Source organism: Cylas formicarius, unplaced genomic scaffold (genome assembly GCF_029955315.1).
Source record: "Cylas formicarius isolate icCylForm1 unplaced genomic scaffold, icCylForm1.1 PGA_scaffold_5__7_contigs__length_24384050, whole genome shotgun sequence".
Lineage (NCBI taxonomy): Eukaryota > Metazoa > Arthropoda > Insecta > Coleoptera > Brentidae > Cylas > Cylas formicarius.
This window is the reverse complement of record NW_026844341.1, coordinates 6681507-6698739: the sequence shown is the minus strand read 5'-3', so window position 1 is coordinate 6698739 and position 17233 is coordinate 6681507. Positions and strand designations below refer to the sequence as shown.

Genomic DNA, 17233 nt, shown 5'->3' with positions numbered 1-17233 from the left:
TATTGGTAATTTATTCTCCAATGCTGATTAGTCGATATGATTGTTTTCTATTTGATATATACGAAATGTACCTTTGCCTTCAATTTATCTTGATAACATTTTAATTTGCCGTAACGACGCAACTATGGATTGCCAACAGCCCCGACTTAACTTTAATGTTTTTTTTTTATTTCGGGACACATAAAAAATCACGTACACAGAACTTCTTGTAATAAAGTCGTTGAACTTCGACAAAGGATTTCAGACACAATCAATCGGTTAATAGACAATCCGGAAACGTTACTAAATGCAAGACATCATACAATTAGAGTGTATGAGAAATGTGTTTTTCACTTTAGTGCGTCTTGTCATTTTTAGTGTTTTTGTTCTACTTGAATTTGTAAATGATTATTGTTGTTGCAGTTGAAATTATATAAATATTTTTGCCGATTTGTCAAAAATGAGTGGACTAGAATACAAAGTGGGTTACATCATTGTAATCGAAATAAGATATTCTATTAAATATACGTACAATATATAGGGAGTTCCATTTAAAAATATATTATGTAGACTTATAAGTCAGAAAATTGACAGCGTTTTGTTTTATACGTCACTTGCCCTACATTTCGTTTTTTTGTTTACCTTGAACAAAAAAGTTACAGTCAATTAAAATGTTGTCAAGATAAATTGAACGCACGGTACAGGTATCATAAACAACCTCTCTGCGCCTTTTGTTTTTTAAACGACCAAGCAATGCAACCGACTTCTGTGAAAAATCGCACCGCCTTTTCAGCGACCTCGATCAAAAGCCACACGCACACGCACCCGCTCGCGCACACTCTACAGCTCCCTAATGCAAGCCCTAAAGGTACTCACAGAAATACACCGCGAGCGCGTCCTCGTCCTCGATCAGATTCAACAGTTCGCCGCCTTCCGAGGCCTCGATGACGTCACCTGACGGATCTTTCTGCGTCATCAGCCACTGCAAGATCTGTTGCTCGTCGTAGAGGTCGCCCGCGTAAATCACCGGCTCTCGCGAACCCGATTTGAAGAACAAAATGGCAGGCAACGCGAACACCCCGAACTCTTTCGCCATCGATTTGTCGTCGACCTTGACGAAGTTAATCCCGGCGGAATCGGCCTCGTCGTCGATGTGCTCGACTTCGAGCAGAACCCGGGGACACTGTTTGCAATCGCTGCTGTCTGAAAGAATCAGTCACGCAACAAATTTAGTAGGTCTAATACTCAGATGTATGGAAATACGGATACGTATACGCCAGAAACAATTCTAGATTTAACTCGTGGAAATAATGGTATACCCTAGTAGAGTTCGCTCGACGATATACAGTTTTTAGAACTGTTTATGGTTTTGACTTTGGAATAAGTTTAAGACCCGCCTGTAGCACATGCCAGGGCCATATTTACGATGTTAGAAAAAAAGAACTGTGCCGTGCGGACTGTTGTATTTTAAAAGTAAGAATGGATTTGTCACTCCATGAACCAATAATAATCCATCAATCTCACCTATGAAACTTTACAAAAATATGTCAGCTTTCAGGATTTGCATGCACAAAGTACAGAAGTAAGGTTCTGAAATGTTATTGTGGAATTGCAAATCTATTTAGGAAAATGTTCTTTGATTAAACTGTTATATTAATTCATATTCGTGTCCTTTTTTTAAATATTCAGTCCCTACTTGAAATAGCTCGATTTCAAGTTGAATTTGCCCATTAGATAGGTTGATCTCCTATGTTGAAAATACATTAGAAAGTCTAAACTGATTTCCAATTTAAGGGTTTAATATAATGACTCTAAAATATTTTCCTAGGAAAGCCATGCAAAATCGTATGTAGATAATTGTTTTATGATGGATGTTTTCCCAGTTCGCAATTGGTTGATTTGTGGGGGTTAGTGTAATCGAAGTTTTCGAGTTATTTTTATTCCGTCTTGTGTTTGTATGAGTAAATATCAACTTACTGTTATTTAATTGTTTTCAAGACTGAGGGCATTTTTATTGAAGTACCACATACATTTTATTACAATTTATTTCTTAGCAAATACTAACATTATTACTCAATTTTGTGCGATGTCCAGCGACGAAGAAATTGAGATTGTGGTCGATGATGTATTAAGCGTTGATGATGAACATGCGCCAATTCAAATGGATCAAAGACTCGGACACCTTTGCCGGTTGCTGCCAAAATCATAATTTTAATTGTGTTTCTGTTTCTAAAATCGACATCTGGGGAAAGTGTAGCCATAAAATTAGCGTCCGAGATAAGTAAAACACCGTATGCCACAGTGCGTGACATAGTTGTGAATGGTGTCCAATAAAGAAAAACGCGGAGAGATCGTGAAAGACGGTAATATATGATGAGTTACGTAGTGTTCTGAATATTGAGTGTTTCCAAGAGACTTTGGATGCATTCCTACCATCAATAAGAGACAAGTTTTGATGGAATCAAAAAGAATTTCGGAGTGGAAGACAAGATATTTGAGGGAAATCCAAGAAATTCTGGCTAAAAAGGTTCCCATCATATATTAAGATGAGGGCTGCTTTGATAGCCACGATACCGTTAAGAAATGATGGACTGAAACTCTACACAAATCCGTCAGCTTTGTATTCACGAAGTACCGAAGTACGGTTCTGTGGGTTACAAAGAGAAACCCTAGCGAGGTCTTTATAAAAATTTTCGAAAGGTAAATACTGGATTATGTCGTAAAAACGGTATATCGTTAGCGAACTATAACATGTCTTCCATCAACCAGCGTTAATGTTTTTTTTCAAAATTGTTATTTCTCTGCAACTCCAAAACTAACCAAAACTGGGATTCGATGGTGTTTAGTATTTTTCAAGCGACGATGCTAAAAAATATTGACAAAAGATAGTTAATATGCTCTTGCGTACAAAACGATATGACACAACAATAAACCAGTTCCTCTTAGGCATGAGCAATAAATTGACATATTTGTTAAGTTCGTATTTTTAGTGCAATGTTTTTGCAAAATATGTCCAAATCCCATTAAATCTTCTGGTGAAAATAGCGCAAAGTGCACACATGTTATAATCGTTCGTACTCAAATTCGAATGATCAAATCAAAAAAAGAAACGTATTTGTTTTTGTGTCCTCTAATAAGACCTAAGCGGCGTTCAACCTTAACCTGGCCGCTGACAGCTCATCAATTCGACAGGTTCCAGTTTAGATGTAACTTACGTCAATATGTTTTGGTGTGTTTGTGACGAAAATGGCGCAAATTGCAGGTTAGTGAATGAAATTTAGAGGCATGCGCGGTAAATGATTACCACTCTACGAAAATGTCACATTCGGGCGAGGCGCATCAGTTTTGACTAGCGCCATTATATTATCTAACAGCTATATGGTTTTTAGAAATGGGGAATATGATTAACGTTATACTTTTTCGTTCTAGAGGGCCCCAGCAATACCATATAATCTCGCCATTTCATGTCATACGATTCTTGTTAGTTTTGTTACTTTTTTTTGAAAATTATAATTGAATCATGATTTCTAAGTTTGTTTAGATGAACGATATGAAATTCGAGATATACATCGCATTTTATTACACTCGCCTCCACAAAAAATCGGCCACTAAAAACTGATTCCAACTAGTTATCGAAATTGTTTCCTTATTTAATAATAATAAGAAATAACAATTTCCAGAACTAAATTTTACTATTTTATATGAGTTTAATCTAGGATTGCCTTTTCCACACTTATTACCTACCACCGTGCGTATACTTACACAAAAAAACGGCGACGTAGTCCGACCTCTGTCTGATCTTGTCGAACATCTTCCTGTTGACGCGTTCGATGTGGTCCGTCAGCTCCATGTTTTCCGGATCGGTGAGCCAGTCGAGCAACTCTTCCTCGTCGTCGATGTCCCCGTCGTAGTTGATGTGCTTCCCCTTACGGAAGTACGTCACTCCCGGCGGATTCCTGAAACCGTACTTCTTCGCCATCAATCGGTCTTTCATCTTGACGATCTTGATGCCGTACTCGAGCGCCTCGTCGTCTATCAACTCGATGTGCCTCAGTATACGTGGACTTTCTGGGTCCTCCTCTTTATCTAAGAAAACGTACATGACCCGTTTTGAATTCCGATTTGAACCTCGTCGATTTACCGTCGGGAAATTTTAATAGATAAATAGATAGATAGATAATTTAAAAGTGCCTTTTAATATCTGATGTTGTTACGAACAACACATTTGATCTATGCGATGGGATGTAACGACGTGGTTGATTTGTTGCGGTATAATTCGTATCAAATATCGGATCGATCCGAAAGATTTGGCGGTCAATTCATGTCGAATACCTACAGAAAACGACTGCCAGAAATTCCTTGGTGTCGATGTACTTGAAAAGCAACTCCCTGTTGATCTCCTCGATGCTCTCGTCGTTTTTCTGATCCACCATCCAATCCAAGACCTCGTTCACGTCGAGCAGGTTTCCTAAAAGGACATCTTTCGATGAGCCGAGCGTCTCATTTTCGGACTGGTCGGAACGGCTAAGTTAATCACTTACCTCTCGGTACTACGCACCATTTAAGGGAGAAACACAGAGTCGACGAGTACCAAATAAAAAGTTTAACGATAATAGAAAACGATTTATTGCTGACGTCATCCTTTGGGTACTGTACAGTAAATAAGTACATGCGAGGTGCACTCCTTACAGGCAGTGACGTAATATCAATGTGCGTTGGAAAATACAACCCTGGACGATTTGTACACGTGGAGCCATTTAAGAGTCAGTTTTACATACAGGATTGTGTTTTCGGCCTCAAAGTGCCGCGCGGTCGAACAAAAACGAGAACCGCCGCCCAATTTGTTGTGACGTTATAGAGAATGGCTTTCTCGCAATCACACAAGCAGGAGGGTCGTTTTTATTTAGCCGCCTAATTTTAAACGTGCGGTGCAGATATATTTATATAAAAACGGTTACGTTACGAGTTAAATAACAATAAACTTCAACAATATTTACATGTCAAGCTACAGTGCCGGGTAACAAATGGATTATTATAAAAAGCTACGCAATCGGAGATACTGGCGGATTGCGATGCGATATTTTTTAAAGCTAACTGAGCAAGGCAGAGATATAGTGAAAAAATCGGGCAGGCATTTTGTCTCGAATCCCCCGTCGTACATCTACTTTTAACATTTATCTACAAGGGGACGGATCTACTTTTGTCTTTTTATTTATTTACCTAATTATTTAGATGGTAACGAACAAAAAAAAACACCAGTTGGTTACATTTTGTAAATGCCGATTAAGGTTCCATTTGCGTAAATATTTCCCTGGTAGTAATCAACACTCCCCACCAACTATGACATCAAAAGGGTTAAAAGCACTGGGTAAAATCGTTTTTAAAAATTTTGGGGTGAAATAAATATTTTGGGTCCGAGTTCTACAGTTTTGAGCACAAGCTTTTATATATTGTCTTTGGAGATTTTTGCGATTCGGGCCACCCCGCCCCGAAATACGTGCAGCTGCAACCCGAAAATTTCTCCGATCGCCTAAAACTACGATAACAGTCAAACAGACAACATAAATCTATTCCCAAACATAACAGAATTTACGAAACGTTAACCTAAAAGTAGATTCACGCATGCGCCTATAGAAGTCAAAAAAATTTCCAGTTTTAGGTTGTTTAATTCTAAAAAGAAAAATTGGTGTTAAATTAATGTTCGCGGCTGCGCGAATCCACCATAACACGCGTTCAGGAGAAAAGTATAAATAGAGAAGAAGATAGGTAGCGAGGTCAGTCGTAATGGACAGAGGTCCGCGCCCGGACAACACACGGTCTGTCCGTCAGGCTTCACCATAGAACAAAATGTCGCGTTGCAGCTATCGGTTAGGTTCACTACCACCACCATGTATATTTACCGGTGTCGAAGAATCCTTTTTTCTTTGGCGCTTTCTCTTTGCCCGGCTGGGTTTTCTCTTTAACAGGTGGCAACGGTTTCGCCGCCTTGCCTTCCTTCACCATCGGCTGTTTTACTTGGTGATTGGCCTTGGACACCTTGCTCAGCGGTTTGTCCGGCACTTTTGTCGTCGCCTGTTTCGTCGGCTTCTTCACCTGTTTGGTGGCCGCCGGTAATTTTGGTCTCTCTTTGGCCGGCTTGGCGCTCTTGGCAGCTTTGCTCGGACAACACTGGTACGGCTGGTAGGAGGCGTGGAGGGGGCTTCGGCCGCCCATGCCGATGTAGAAGCAACCATCCCCTGCAGGCAGAACATAATGTCAGAGTACACACTCGACTATAAAAATCATATAGAGTTAAATCAGAGGTGATCGATTAGAAGAGGCGAACTGCGTATTATAGGGTTAGTGTGTAGGCGGGACTGAGAGAGAGAGAGAGAGAGAGAGAGAGATAAAGAGTGCGTCTGACACTATGCGCTGCGGGCAGGGGCGTGCTCGGCTCAAACGCTTCTCAGTCTTCTGTCCCCCCCCCCCCCCCACTGCTATTAAGCGGCTATCGCTGCGAGTCTAGGGCGATCTACCGATCGGGAGTCAAGTGTTTCTATTGGCTCGGTACTGGGCGGGGTCACCATCACAAAAACCGACCAATCACCATGTAAGTGGTACACGGCTGAATATATAATGCGTCCCGTAATACTACGTCAACTAGTAACATTAAAATCTTGTCATCGCATTGGTGGTGTCGATTTATTTTTCTGCGTTATTTTGCCGAAAATCAACGAACGACCACTGACGATATTTGTGCTGCTTCGTGCTAGGTTCACTATTTTTCTATCACTTATCGTCCTTTTCTCAGGTAAAGAACTGGGCCTCGGTCTCTCATTGTAAACCTCTGTCTCTCTCTTGAAATCTCTTTGTTAAGTTCAAATGTTCCCCACTAGAGAGAGAGAAGAGATTTAACAAGAGAGAAATCTAAAACAGCGAGGTTTAAAAACAGAGAAGTTCAATCCTAGAGCCTGAGAAAAGAAGCGGAACAATTTCGAGATTTTTGACGAGGGTCCAAATTTTTCACCAACAGATTAAGAGACAGCCTCTCTCACTTATTCCTTTCAAGGACGACGCATTCCGAGATACACTATATTCGAATTTATATATTCGACAATTACACTGTGATCGGCGCGGAGACCACAACAAGTAGGTAATCAAATTTAACCTCAAATGTTCAGCAGCGGGCCCAGCTGAGCGCCTCCTCCTGTTTACCTGAAACGAATGCCTTTAACAATTGATCGCCAGCCTCTTCACTATCGTCGTTGTCGTCGTCATCGTCGTCACTATCGTCGTCGTCGTCGTCGTCATCCTCGTCTGTGTCATCGTTACTGTCGTCATCGTTACCTAAGGAACGACAATGGCACATGCAACCCCCGCAATGCGTATAGAAACACACCTCGCACGTCTTATTTAGCGCCAAGCCAAATGCTAATCGACCGATATTTTAATTTCGTTCGCGAATGATATGTTACTTTGAGTACTTGCGTGCTTTCTTGTGCGGGGTGCTGTAAAGGAGGACAATAGGTGCAAACACGAGGATCTTAGCGTTACTTTGGAAATACTGCATCTTTTTCTAACATTAAACTAGTGTATTTATCTTCCTATCCCTCCTCCCGACACCCCGAATACAAAAAAACAACGGGTGTGGCGAAAAAAAAGTTCTTACTTTTCTGTTCGACTAGCCATTCCAACACCGCGTCCTCGTCTTTCAAATTTCCTATAAAATACGCAAATATATATGAGAAACGGAGACTTCGACATCAGCAGAATCGTCGGTTATTTCTAGCTCGATACTCACGTATCAATTGCTGCTATCCGCAATCAAAGTGATCGTTGCTTACCGTCGAACATGATGGGCACTCCCGTCTCGTAGTACACCAAAGCGGGGAAACTGAATATGCCGATCTCGGAGGCCAGTTTTTGGTCCTTCGACTTGACGAACTGTATGCCCTGCTTGTCGGTATCGTCGTCGATAGTCTCCAACTCCTCCAGGACTTCGTCGCACTCGTCGCAATCGTCCGTGTAAAACAGGACCGCCAAATGTTCGACGTCGTTGATGAGAACCTGCAAAGCGCGGATGTTCGAACAAATTCATACGTCATTTTTCATAAGATAAAGGACTTGCACGACAAGACCACCGCGAGATGTCGCTTCCGCGATACAGACGCTGCTACAACCAAACATGTGGCTCTTACCTGCAGGGTTTTCCTGTCCACATTCTCGATCACATCGGGGGCGGCATCCCTCAGGTTTAAGACCCACTCCAATATGGCTTCCTCGTGCATCAGATCGCCTTCGTAAATCTCCCTGAAGCGGTTCCTGTAGAAGACGACCGCCGGCAGGACGGACAAGTCGTACTCCTGCTGTATACCCTCGTCGGATATCTTCACGAAGTCGATGTCTTTGTCCTCGCACTCGTCGTCGATATTCTCCAACTCCTGCAGAATCTTTTGCGATTTTTTGTCGCCCTCCTTGTCTGAAATCAATACTATCCACCATCCGTTTCGCTTTCACTAAGTCGCCACATACAGAAGTAAACGACGACGTGTTCATTCTCCGCCAAAATCTTGTCCAACATCTTGACGTTGACTTCCTCGATCTTATCCGGAATTTCCAGGGTGTCTTCGTCGGTTAACCAGGCCAAAACTTCGTCCTCGTCTTCGATATCCCCTTGGTACACCAACGGTTCCTTATTCCTAAAGAACACCAGTTTGGGGAACGTTTTGATCCCCTGCTTCTTGGCGAACGCCGTATCCTCAGTGGTCACGAAGATGATGCCGGTCTCGTCCAGCTCATCGTCGATATTCTCCAGCTCTTCCAATATGTCGTCGCACTTCTCGCCCTCCTCGCAGTTGCCGCTAAAGTATACGACCACGTACTCGTGCTCCTGGATCAGGTCCTCGATAATTTCGTCGGTGACTTCCTCGATGGTGGCCGTTTGCTTCTGTTCGATCAGCCACTTGAGCACCTCGTCCTCGTTCATCAAATCCCCCTCGTAAATCGACGGAATTTTGTCTTCGAAATAGACGAGAGTGGGGAGGTGGTCGATACCGAATTCTTTAGCTTCGGCGTCGTTGTCGATCCTCACTATAACGATCCCCTCTTTCTCCAAGTCGTCGTCGATGTTTTCCAGTTCGTTCAATACCCTGATGTCCTGTTTGTCGTCTTTGTCGTCTAAGCATCGCGATATTTAGTATTCCTGATGGTAGACTCACCTCGAAGAATACTTACAAAACAACACCGCCAGGTATTTCTGCGAGTCGATCAGCAGGTCCATCATCTCGTCGGTTATGTCGGGTATTTCGCTGTGTTTCTTCTGGTGTATGAGCCAGCCAAGCAGCTCGTCTTCCTTTATCAGATCGCCCTCGTACAGATGGGGGATGCGCTTCTCGAAGAATACCAAGCTGGGAATGTTGTCGATGCCGTATTCCTTGGCTTCGGCATCGTTGTCGATCTTGACGAAAACGATATTGTTCTCGTCGCACTCGTCGTCGATATTCTCCAACTCGGCGAGGATCTTCTGACTCTTCTTTTGGTCTTTATCATCTGGAAACACGTCTGTTTAAATAACAGTTGGATGGTTTCGTCGATACTCACAGAAGAGCACCGCGACGTGAGGCCTCTTGGCGATGAGCATGTCCAGCATTTCGTCGGTGACCTCTTCGATCTCGTCACTCTTGAGCTGATACTCGAGCCACTTGAGCACCTTGTCCTCGTCCTCGAGATTGCCTTCGTACAGAGTAGGAATACCTTTCTCGAAGTAGACGAGCGATGGGATCTTCTCTATGCCGTACTCTTTAGCTTCGTCATCGTTATCTATTTTGACGAAAACGATACCGAGCTTGTCGCACTCATCGTCGATGTTCTCCAACTCATTGAGCACCTTCTGAGACTTCTTGTCGTCGTCGTCGTCTTGGAAAGTATATGAGCCAAGTTGCCTACGCGTCAACATCCGAGGAATACTTACAGAACAACACAGCTAAATTTTTCCCTTCCGCTATGAGTTTATCCAGCATCTCGTCCGTGACATCTTCGATCTCGTCCTTCTCCAGCTGCTCGACGAGCCACTCCAGAAACTCGTCCTCCTCCTCCAGGTTCCCGTCGTACACGTTTGGGATGCCTTTTTCGAAGTAGACGACGGAAGGCAGGCTGTCCAACCCGTATTCTTCGGCAGCGTTGGGATCATCGATCTTGACGAACTGGATACCGTATTTGTCGCAGTCATCATCGATGTGCTCGAGCTCTTCCAGAGCCGACATAGACTCTTCATCACCGTGATCGTCTGCGGAAGAACAAATGGCTCGCGGACACTCCACGGCTCGTACAGCTAAAAGGCTTACAGAAAAGGACGGCAAGGTGATCGACGCTACTGATTAAAGTGCCGAGGGTTTTTAGTGTGACGTCTTCGATGATGTCGTCTTCGTCGCCGGTGCTCTTGTGCTGGACTAACCACTCCAACACGTCTTCCTCTTTCGTTAGGTCGCCTAAAACAACCGACAATCAGTAATTGTAAAGTTTTTAATTTTCGGAGATCGTATATGTACTTTAGAAGTGATATATATATATATATATATATATATATATATATATATATATATATATATATATATATATATATATATATATATATATATATATATATATATATATATATATATATATATATATATATATATATATATATATATATATATATATATATATATATATATATATATATATATATATATATATGACGACACTAGATTCCGGGATATCATCCGTTCACTTGTTGAACTCCGACTGGAATCCTGCAGACGTTTCGCCAAAATCTCACTTGGCATCTTTAATGCTCGCGCTCCGAAAACACTTCGAACGCGAGCAGTGAAGATGCCAAGTGAGATTTTGGCGAAACGTCTGCAGGATTCCAGTCGGAGTTCAACAAGTGAATGGATGATATCCCTGAATATAGTGTCATCACATTTTTCCAAATATATATATACATATATATATATATATATATATATATATATATATATATATATATATATATATATATATATATATATATATATATATATATATATATATATATATATATATATATATATATATACACACAAAACGGTAGTCGTGACCGGCTAGTTGAACAACAAATTTAAGTTAATTGGGGTATCGGTCCTGATGAGGGCTCAAATAAAAGGCTTTTGTGCTACACCAAGCTTTCGAAAATGTTTATTTTCTTCTTCAGGGGCTACAATATGAAAGCGGCTCTTAGTTATTTAATACTAAAGTCTTATAGTTAAAGTACTTACTGCTACAGTGCCATTATAGGCCAACACCAAACTCATCCGGATAACAGAAAGAATCAAATACGACCGTTAATTATTATAACCGAGGGCAGCCATCTAGACGAAATTGTTATTACATTTTATTTAAACGAATTTTACTTCAAACGCAAAACGCAAATGATGGAAAGGTTTTATTAGTATGACCACCGCCAGCCGTCCAGTTTTTTTCCCTTTCTTTTTTTTTTTTCTTTCCCCTTTTTGTTACCTCCTTTTTGCTTACAAGGCACCTAATGTATAGAGGCTTGGGACTATTTTTCTAAATTATAATTACATTGTGACGACACTATTATCAGCAAACGCAATTCGATTGACGGTTGGTTGTAAAGTTAAGACATTAGAGTAGATCACACTGAGGCCATCAATGTCAGATCTTTTATTGACCGATTTCGGTTCCAAGAAAATCTCCACCATTTCCAAAGTTGCTCTTTTGTTGTAGTTGCTTTCTTTATGGAGAATTTTTGTTTCAACAAAGTTAACATCGTGATCCATTTGGTTAGAGTGTGTTGCTAAGGAACAGGTGTTCTTATTGAGTCTGCAATCACTCTTGTGTGACGTAATTCTATCTTTAAGTACTCGCGATGTCTGTCCTATGTATACCTGATCACACTGATTACAGGGGATGCTATAAATTACTTCTATCGGTCAATCGAATTGCGTTTGCTGATAATAGTGTCGTCACAATGTAATTATAATTTAGAAAAATAGTCCCAAGCCTCTATACATTAGGTGCCTTGTAAGCAAAAAGGAGGTAACAAAAAGGGGAAAGAAAAAAAAAAAAAAAAGAAAGGGAAAAAAACTGGACGGCTGGCGGTGGTCATACTAATAAAACCTTTCCATCATTTGCGTTTTGCGTTTGAAGTAAAATTCGTTTAAATAAAATGTAATAACAATTTCGTCTAGATGGCTGCCCTCGGTTATAATAATTAACGGTCGTATTTGATTCTTTCTGTTATCCGGATGAGTTTGGTGTTGGCCTATAATGGCACTGTAGCAGTAAGTACTTTAACTATAAGACTTTAGTATTAAATAACTAAGAGCCGCTTTCATATTGTAGCCCCTGAAGAAGAAAATAAACATTTTCGAAAGCTTGGTGTAGCACAAAAGCCTTTTATTTGAAAGGGCTTACCTTCGTAGATGATAGGGATTTGGTGTCGGTAGTAAACAAGGGCTGGCAGGGGGGATAAGTTGTATTCGTCTGCAAGACTCTCATCGTTGATTTTGACGAAACCGATGCCCAGTTGGTCGGCCTCGTCGTCGATGTTCTCCAATTCCAATAGGACTTTCGAACACTTTTTGCATTCCGGTTTATCTGGAAAATTACCGGGAATATAATCCTGATCGATTCCATCCTAAATATTAATTAAAGAAATAAAGAGAATGCTCCAAATCTACCATTCTTTCGTTTAGCGAGGATATACATATATGTATATACATATATATAGATATATATCTTGTCTGGGAAAAAATTAATAATTAATTTATATGTAGTCCAAAAGTTTACATTAAAAAAATAAAAGGTTAAAAATTAGAATTACCTATTTATCTAATATGGACCTTTTGCAATTGCCATTGCATAATTTTCTTCCGAACACTGGAAATTTCCAGCCTAGGAACCCCAAGGGTACATAATTCCAAACTCAAGCTGACGCGACGATTTTTTTCAACATACCCCTTTTCGAGTCGGAATTTTACCTAAATTTCTTTCAACTTGGTACACTTATTATCAAAAGGAAGTTTCTTATCAAAAATCTGGTCACTGCGTTAGTAGTTGCTTGGCTGTTTTTCAAAATACGTAGAAGCGTAGAAAACAATGACATAACAATGGGGAAAATTACAATTTGTGGTTATTTATATCAGTGATTCAAAAAAATACGGGAATTCAACTAAAACACAATTTAAGGGGTTTCACACACGTCAACTTCAACAAAACGCCTTACAATTCGATATAATTGCATTTTGTCTACCCTTCCATACTATGTTTCTTAATGCGAGAGAGTAATATAATATAAATTTACAATCACAGAGAGAGTGGGGAGAGAGGGAGTGGGGGAGAGTGGGGTTCGTAGGAACTTTTGAATAATGTATGTATGTAGATACTATAGAAAGACAATTTTGGTCAATCAAAATAATCTCACAGAAATGCGATGAAATATAGTTTATCAGTAAATATAGAAGTAAGAAGAATATGATAAAAAAACTGTAATAAATAATATTAATTCACAACATCTACTATTTATAAATTTTAGCTGTAATGTTCCGCATAGTTAGTCGTTGGAGTCCATATAGTGTTTTCTGGCATGCTATCAGGTTCTCACTTACTCCGTTTTTCACAATTCACTGTTTTTTCTCCCTGTTCCAAGAGGGTTTCAACGTCTCTCGCTTTAAAAGTGGTGGCCTTTCTACAAACCCTTTCACTTCCGACCATACAAATTATATGGGGTATAATACACAGGCACAGCACCGTTATATATATATATATATATATATATATATATATATATATATATATATATATATATATATATATATATATATATATATATATATATATATATATATATATATATATATATATATATATATATATATATATATATATATATATATATATGAAAGCTTGCTTCGCACTTTTTATTTTTTTTCCTGCCATGTTCTACCAGCGGTATATCCTTTATTATTACCCAAGTTTATTCTTGTTTTCATTTCGAAACTGTTTTACTGCTGTCAAAAGTCTTTTGATCGTCATTTGTGTATTTCTCTTTTTATTGACCTGACGGGGCGTTTATCGTCATGTTGGCTGTCCAACTTCAGTCATTTTAACTATTTATGCAACGCTATTATCTTGATTCAGGTTTAAAGGCCGTCGTCGGTTGGAATTACTTCCTAACGTTTCGCTAGCACGAGTGGCGAGCTTCTTCAGAGGTCCTTCCATCTCCCATGTTGGACGTAGACTCGGACACATCGGAGATGGAAGGACCTCTGAAGAAGCTCGCCACTTGTGCTAGCAAAACGTTAGGAAGCAATTCCAACCGACGACGGCCTTTAAACCCGAATCAAGATAATAGCTTATCAACGGGCCGCGAAAGCCTTAACCAATTTATTTATGCAACCCCGAATGTTGAATTTTCGTGGAAAAAAAGACGGTCGTAGAAAAAGTATAGTATGCAACGCGTTTGGTAAACTCTTTATCTCACTCTTTTATTAAGCCAAATGTTTTTTACCGCACTTATTGCATAATATAATTTTTCTCATCTTTAGAAAGCGCAGTTTAATTTCTCAGCGACGAATTCAGAATCACAAGCCATTTTCAAAAACGAAATTTGCCAACGACTGCCCTCGACAATTGTCATGGTCACAATACTAAGCCCACTATTAAGTTTTACAGTTCAGTAGTGATCTCACATTAAGAAACAGAGCATATAAATAAATTTTCCCGATGTTTCTAGTGCAACCTCTATTTGAGAATCTACGTTTTGATAATTTTAGCAAACAATTTTGTTTATTTAGTTAACCGATTGTGCCAAAGAACTTTAATTGAGGCAATTAAAAATCGCCACCACCCCGTTAGCCCACGTCGTGGAATTTACACGAGCGAACATTTTTATAAGTCGAACGTTCTTGGCACGGTTTTAAATACACTATATTATACAGTCTTCCCATTGAGTAAATTTAGACTGCCTGTTTTCGACATTTGGACCATGCAGAGCCACACGTTGTGATTAAGACGAATATTTGGAAAATGGACGGAGATCGAAATACAGGGACTCTCACGAAAGGGGGGTGGATGCAAAAACAAAATGGCAGTTAAAAACGGACACCATACAACAATGAGACCCGACAAAACACACTTACAAGTGACAAAAGAAACCGACGGATATACTTACCAGCTTCGTGTAGTAATTTTTTGCTAAGTGCCTTTTAAAAAATAATAATTAGTTCAATCCTAAACTGGCAGCGTTGCTAGGATGCGAAAACGGTCAACTAACCAAAACTAAACATTGAAATTTTTCAGATTTAACGAGCAAAGTTATGGGCTCGAACCGCTTTTGTCCCATCCAATTTGTGGGAAAAAGTCACAAGTTTTACGAGATAGTAGAGCTGTTGGAAGGCAGTGACTTGTCTGGTCTCGTTGTTTGAGCGAGAAAGGGGCGACTTAGAAAAATATTTACTTACTAGCAGCCGCTTTGGAGCATGTGTCCACGTCCGGACCTGCATTGTTAGAACGGCCTATTAGTACTGTTATTCACGTCTATAACGACGACTCAAAATCAATATTACAGATTTCTGTTTCGACCGGACCGCAAGCGTAATTTCGGATATAACGAAAAATTTTTTTTTGAGGTTATTAATAGTAAACGACAGGTGGGTGATAATATAAGCAATATTTCTTCCAATTTTTTGGTAAATATTGCCTAAAGTGTCCCGCACTACCAGACCTTGGTGCCGAAGTTTCCTAAATTACTGATGTAACGACTTACAGAACAACACCGCGACGAAGTCTGTCTCTTGCACGATCTTCTCCAAAATCCTGGCGTTTACTTCCTCGATCCGATCGGGCAAGTCCATCGCCTCCAAACTCGTCAAGAAATCCAGAACATTCTCTTCGTCCATCAAGTCACCTGCGAAAAACAACGCCCTTTCTTATATTTCGTCTACGTTAAAAAATTCAAAACGAAAAAGTTGTAGCTTTTTTCATTGTTCAACTTTTAGCCAACAATTGCGCTTGAGTTAACAAGATTGCTTTCGACAAATCGTCGGTGGGAGGAGCAAGTTCGTCAAAAAGAAGTCGCTTCGCGGTTTTTTGTCAAAAATGGGACGCATTGTTTTTCTATCGTGCTCCCGCGGGTCACTATGGAACTTTCGTAAAATCGATGTAATTTTATTGTGCACACACTCTATATATACCTTCTTCCATGTCTCGCTGTAGTAATTTGTACAAATAATAGGTATTTGCAGTGAAAACTAACCCAAACTAACCAAATTATCCCTTTTTTATAGTTTTTCATTAACGGCTAATAATTCACGCCCATAATCGACACACATTAAAAAAATGCCGGAAATAGAGGTTATAGCGCTGGATCTCGCGCGTTTCCTGATCCAAGAATTTTTCCAGTAGAGTCATGTGGGGCAAGTGTGCGCAGGCTTATTATTTATAAAACCGTGGACAGTAGAGTAGGGGAATCAACTGCCTTCAGTAGTCACTACGACGTTGGACAAAAGACTAGAGTCTTGTCTGGCAAAGTTACGTAGTTTTAGTAATATTGGTAAGTAAAAATTTTGGTTATTATTCTTACGATTTTTTCCAATTTAGAATTCAAATACTTTTATATTTATGTAGCGGTAATTAGTATTAATTATGTCCAATTATGCTCGTTTATATATCTAATTTTATCAGCTATACATCAAAACTTGGTAGAATGACGCAAAAATGTGTAATTTTAAACTAAATCTGTAAAGGCGATTAGGGTTAAGTGTACGCATACGGTTGTGGGGTAAGAGTACGCATATTTTAATGCGTACTTTTACCCCGATAGTGAGTTCTTTGTGTATTGACACTCGTTGTTATTTGTTTCAGGTTATACTTATATATTTCTTAAAAAAAAAAACTACAATGCCTCGAAATTACAAGCGGAAGGCTCCACACAGGTCCGTTGTTACCCGTGATCAATTTGATGCTGCTAAGCGATTGATTGCCGAAGATTTAAGTAAAAGAAAAGCAGCTGAACAGGTTGGAATGAAAGAGAGTACTCTCAGGAAGCGATTAAAATCTGATTCAACTGCTCTAAAATTAGGAAGATTTACTTCAACTTTCACAAGTGAGCAAGAAAATGAAATATATAACTATTTAAAAAGAAGTGATGATCTCTATTATGGTCTTAATATGACAACTCTAAGAACATTGATCTACGAGTATGCTGAAATAAATCATATTCCTCATCGGT

General features: G+C 39.8%; 1 protein-coding gene across 6 annotated transcripts in view; it reads right to left on the bottom strand.

The window, feature by feature from the left end:
• The window catches only part of LOC132701986 (uncharacterized), a 41827-nt gene that overhangs the window by 16777 nt on the left and 7817 nt on the right, over positions 1-17233 (bottom strand). For 3 of the 6 annotated variants that reach the window (XM_060670358.1, XM_060670360.1, XM_060670362.1), the window contains exons 3-15: positions 15770-15910; positions 15465-15500; positions 12418-12600; positions 10302-10445; positions 9929-10243; positions 9559-9873; positions 9193-9507; positions 8491-9135; positions 8157-8437; positions 7803-8025; positions 4316-4447; positions 3742-4065; positions 856-1182 (exon numbers count right to left, since the gene is read on the bottom strand). In XM_060670358.1, coding sequence (XP_060526341.1) covers positions 856-1182; positions 3742-4065; positions 4316-4447; positions 7803-8025; positions 8157-8437; positions 8491-9135; positions 9193-9507; positions 9559-9873; positions 9929-10243; positions 10302-10445; positions 12418-12600; positions 15465-15500; positions 15770-15910 — 3381 coding nt within the window. The remainder of the gene's footprint in view (positions 1-855; positions 1183-3741; positions 4066-4315; positions 4448-7802; positions 8026-8156; positions 8438-8490; positions 9136-9192; positions 9508-9558; positions 9874-9928; positions 10244-10301; positions 10446-12417; positions 12601-15464; positions 15501-15769; positions 15911-17233) is intronic. The other 3 variants (XM_060670359.1, XM_060670363.1, XM_060670361.1) reach the window with 2 other exon arrangements.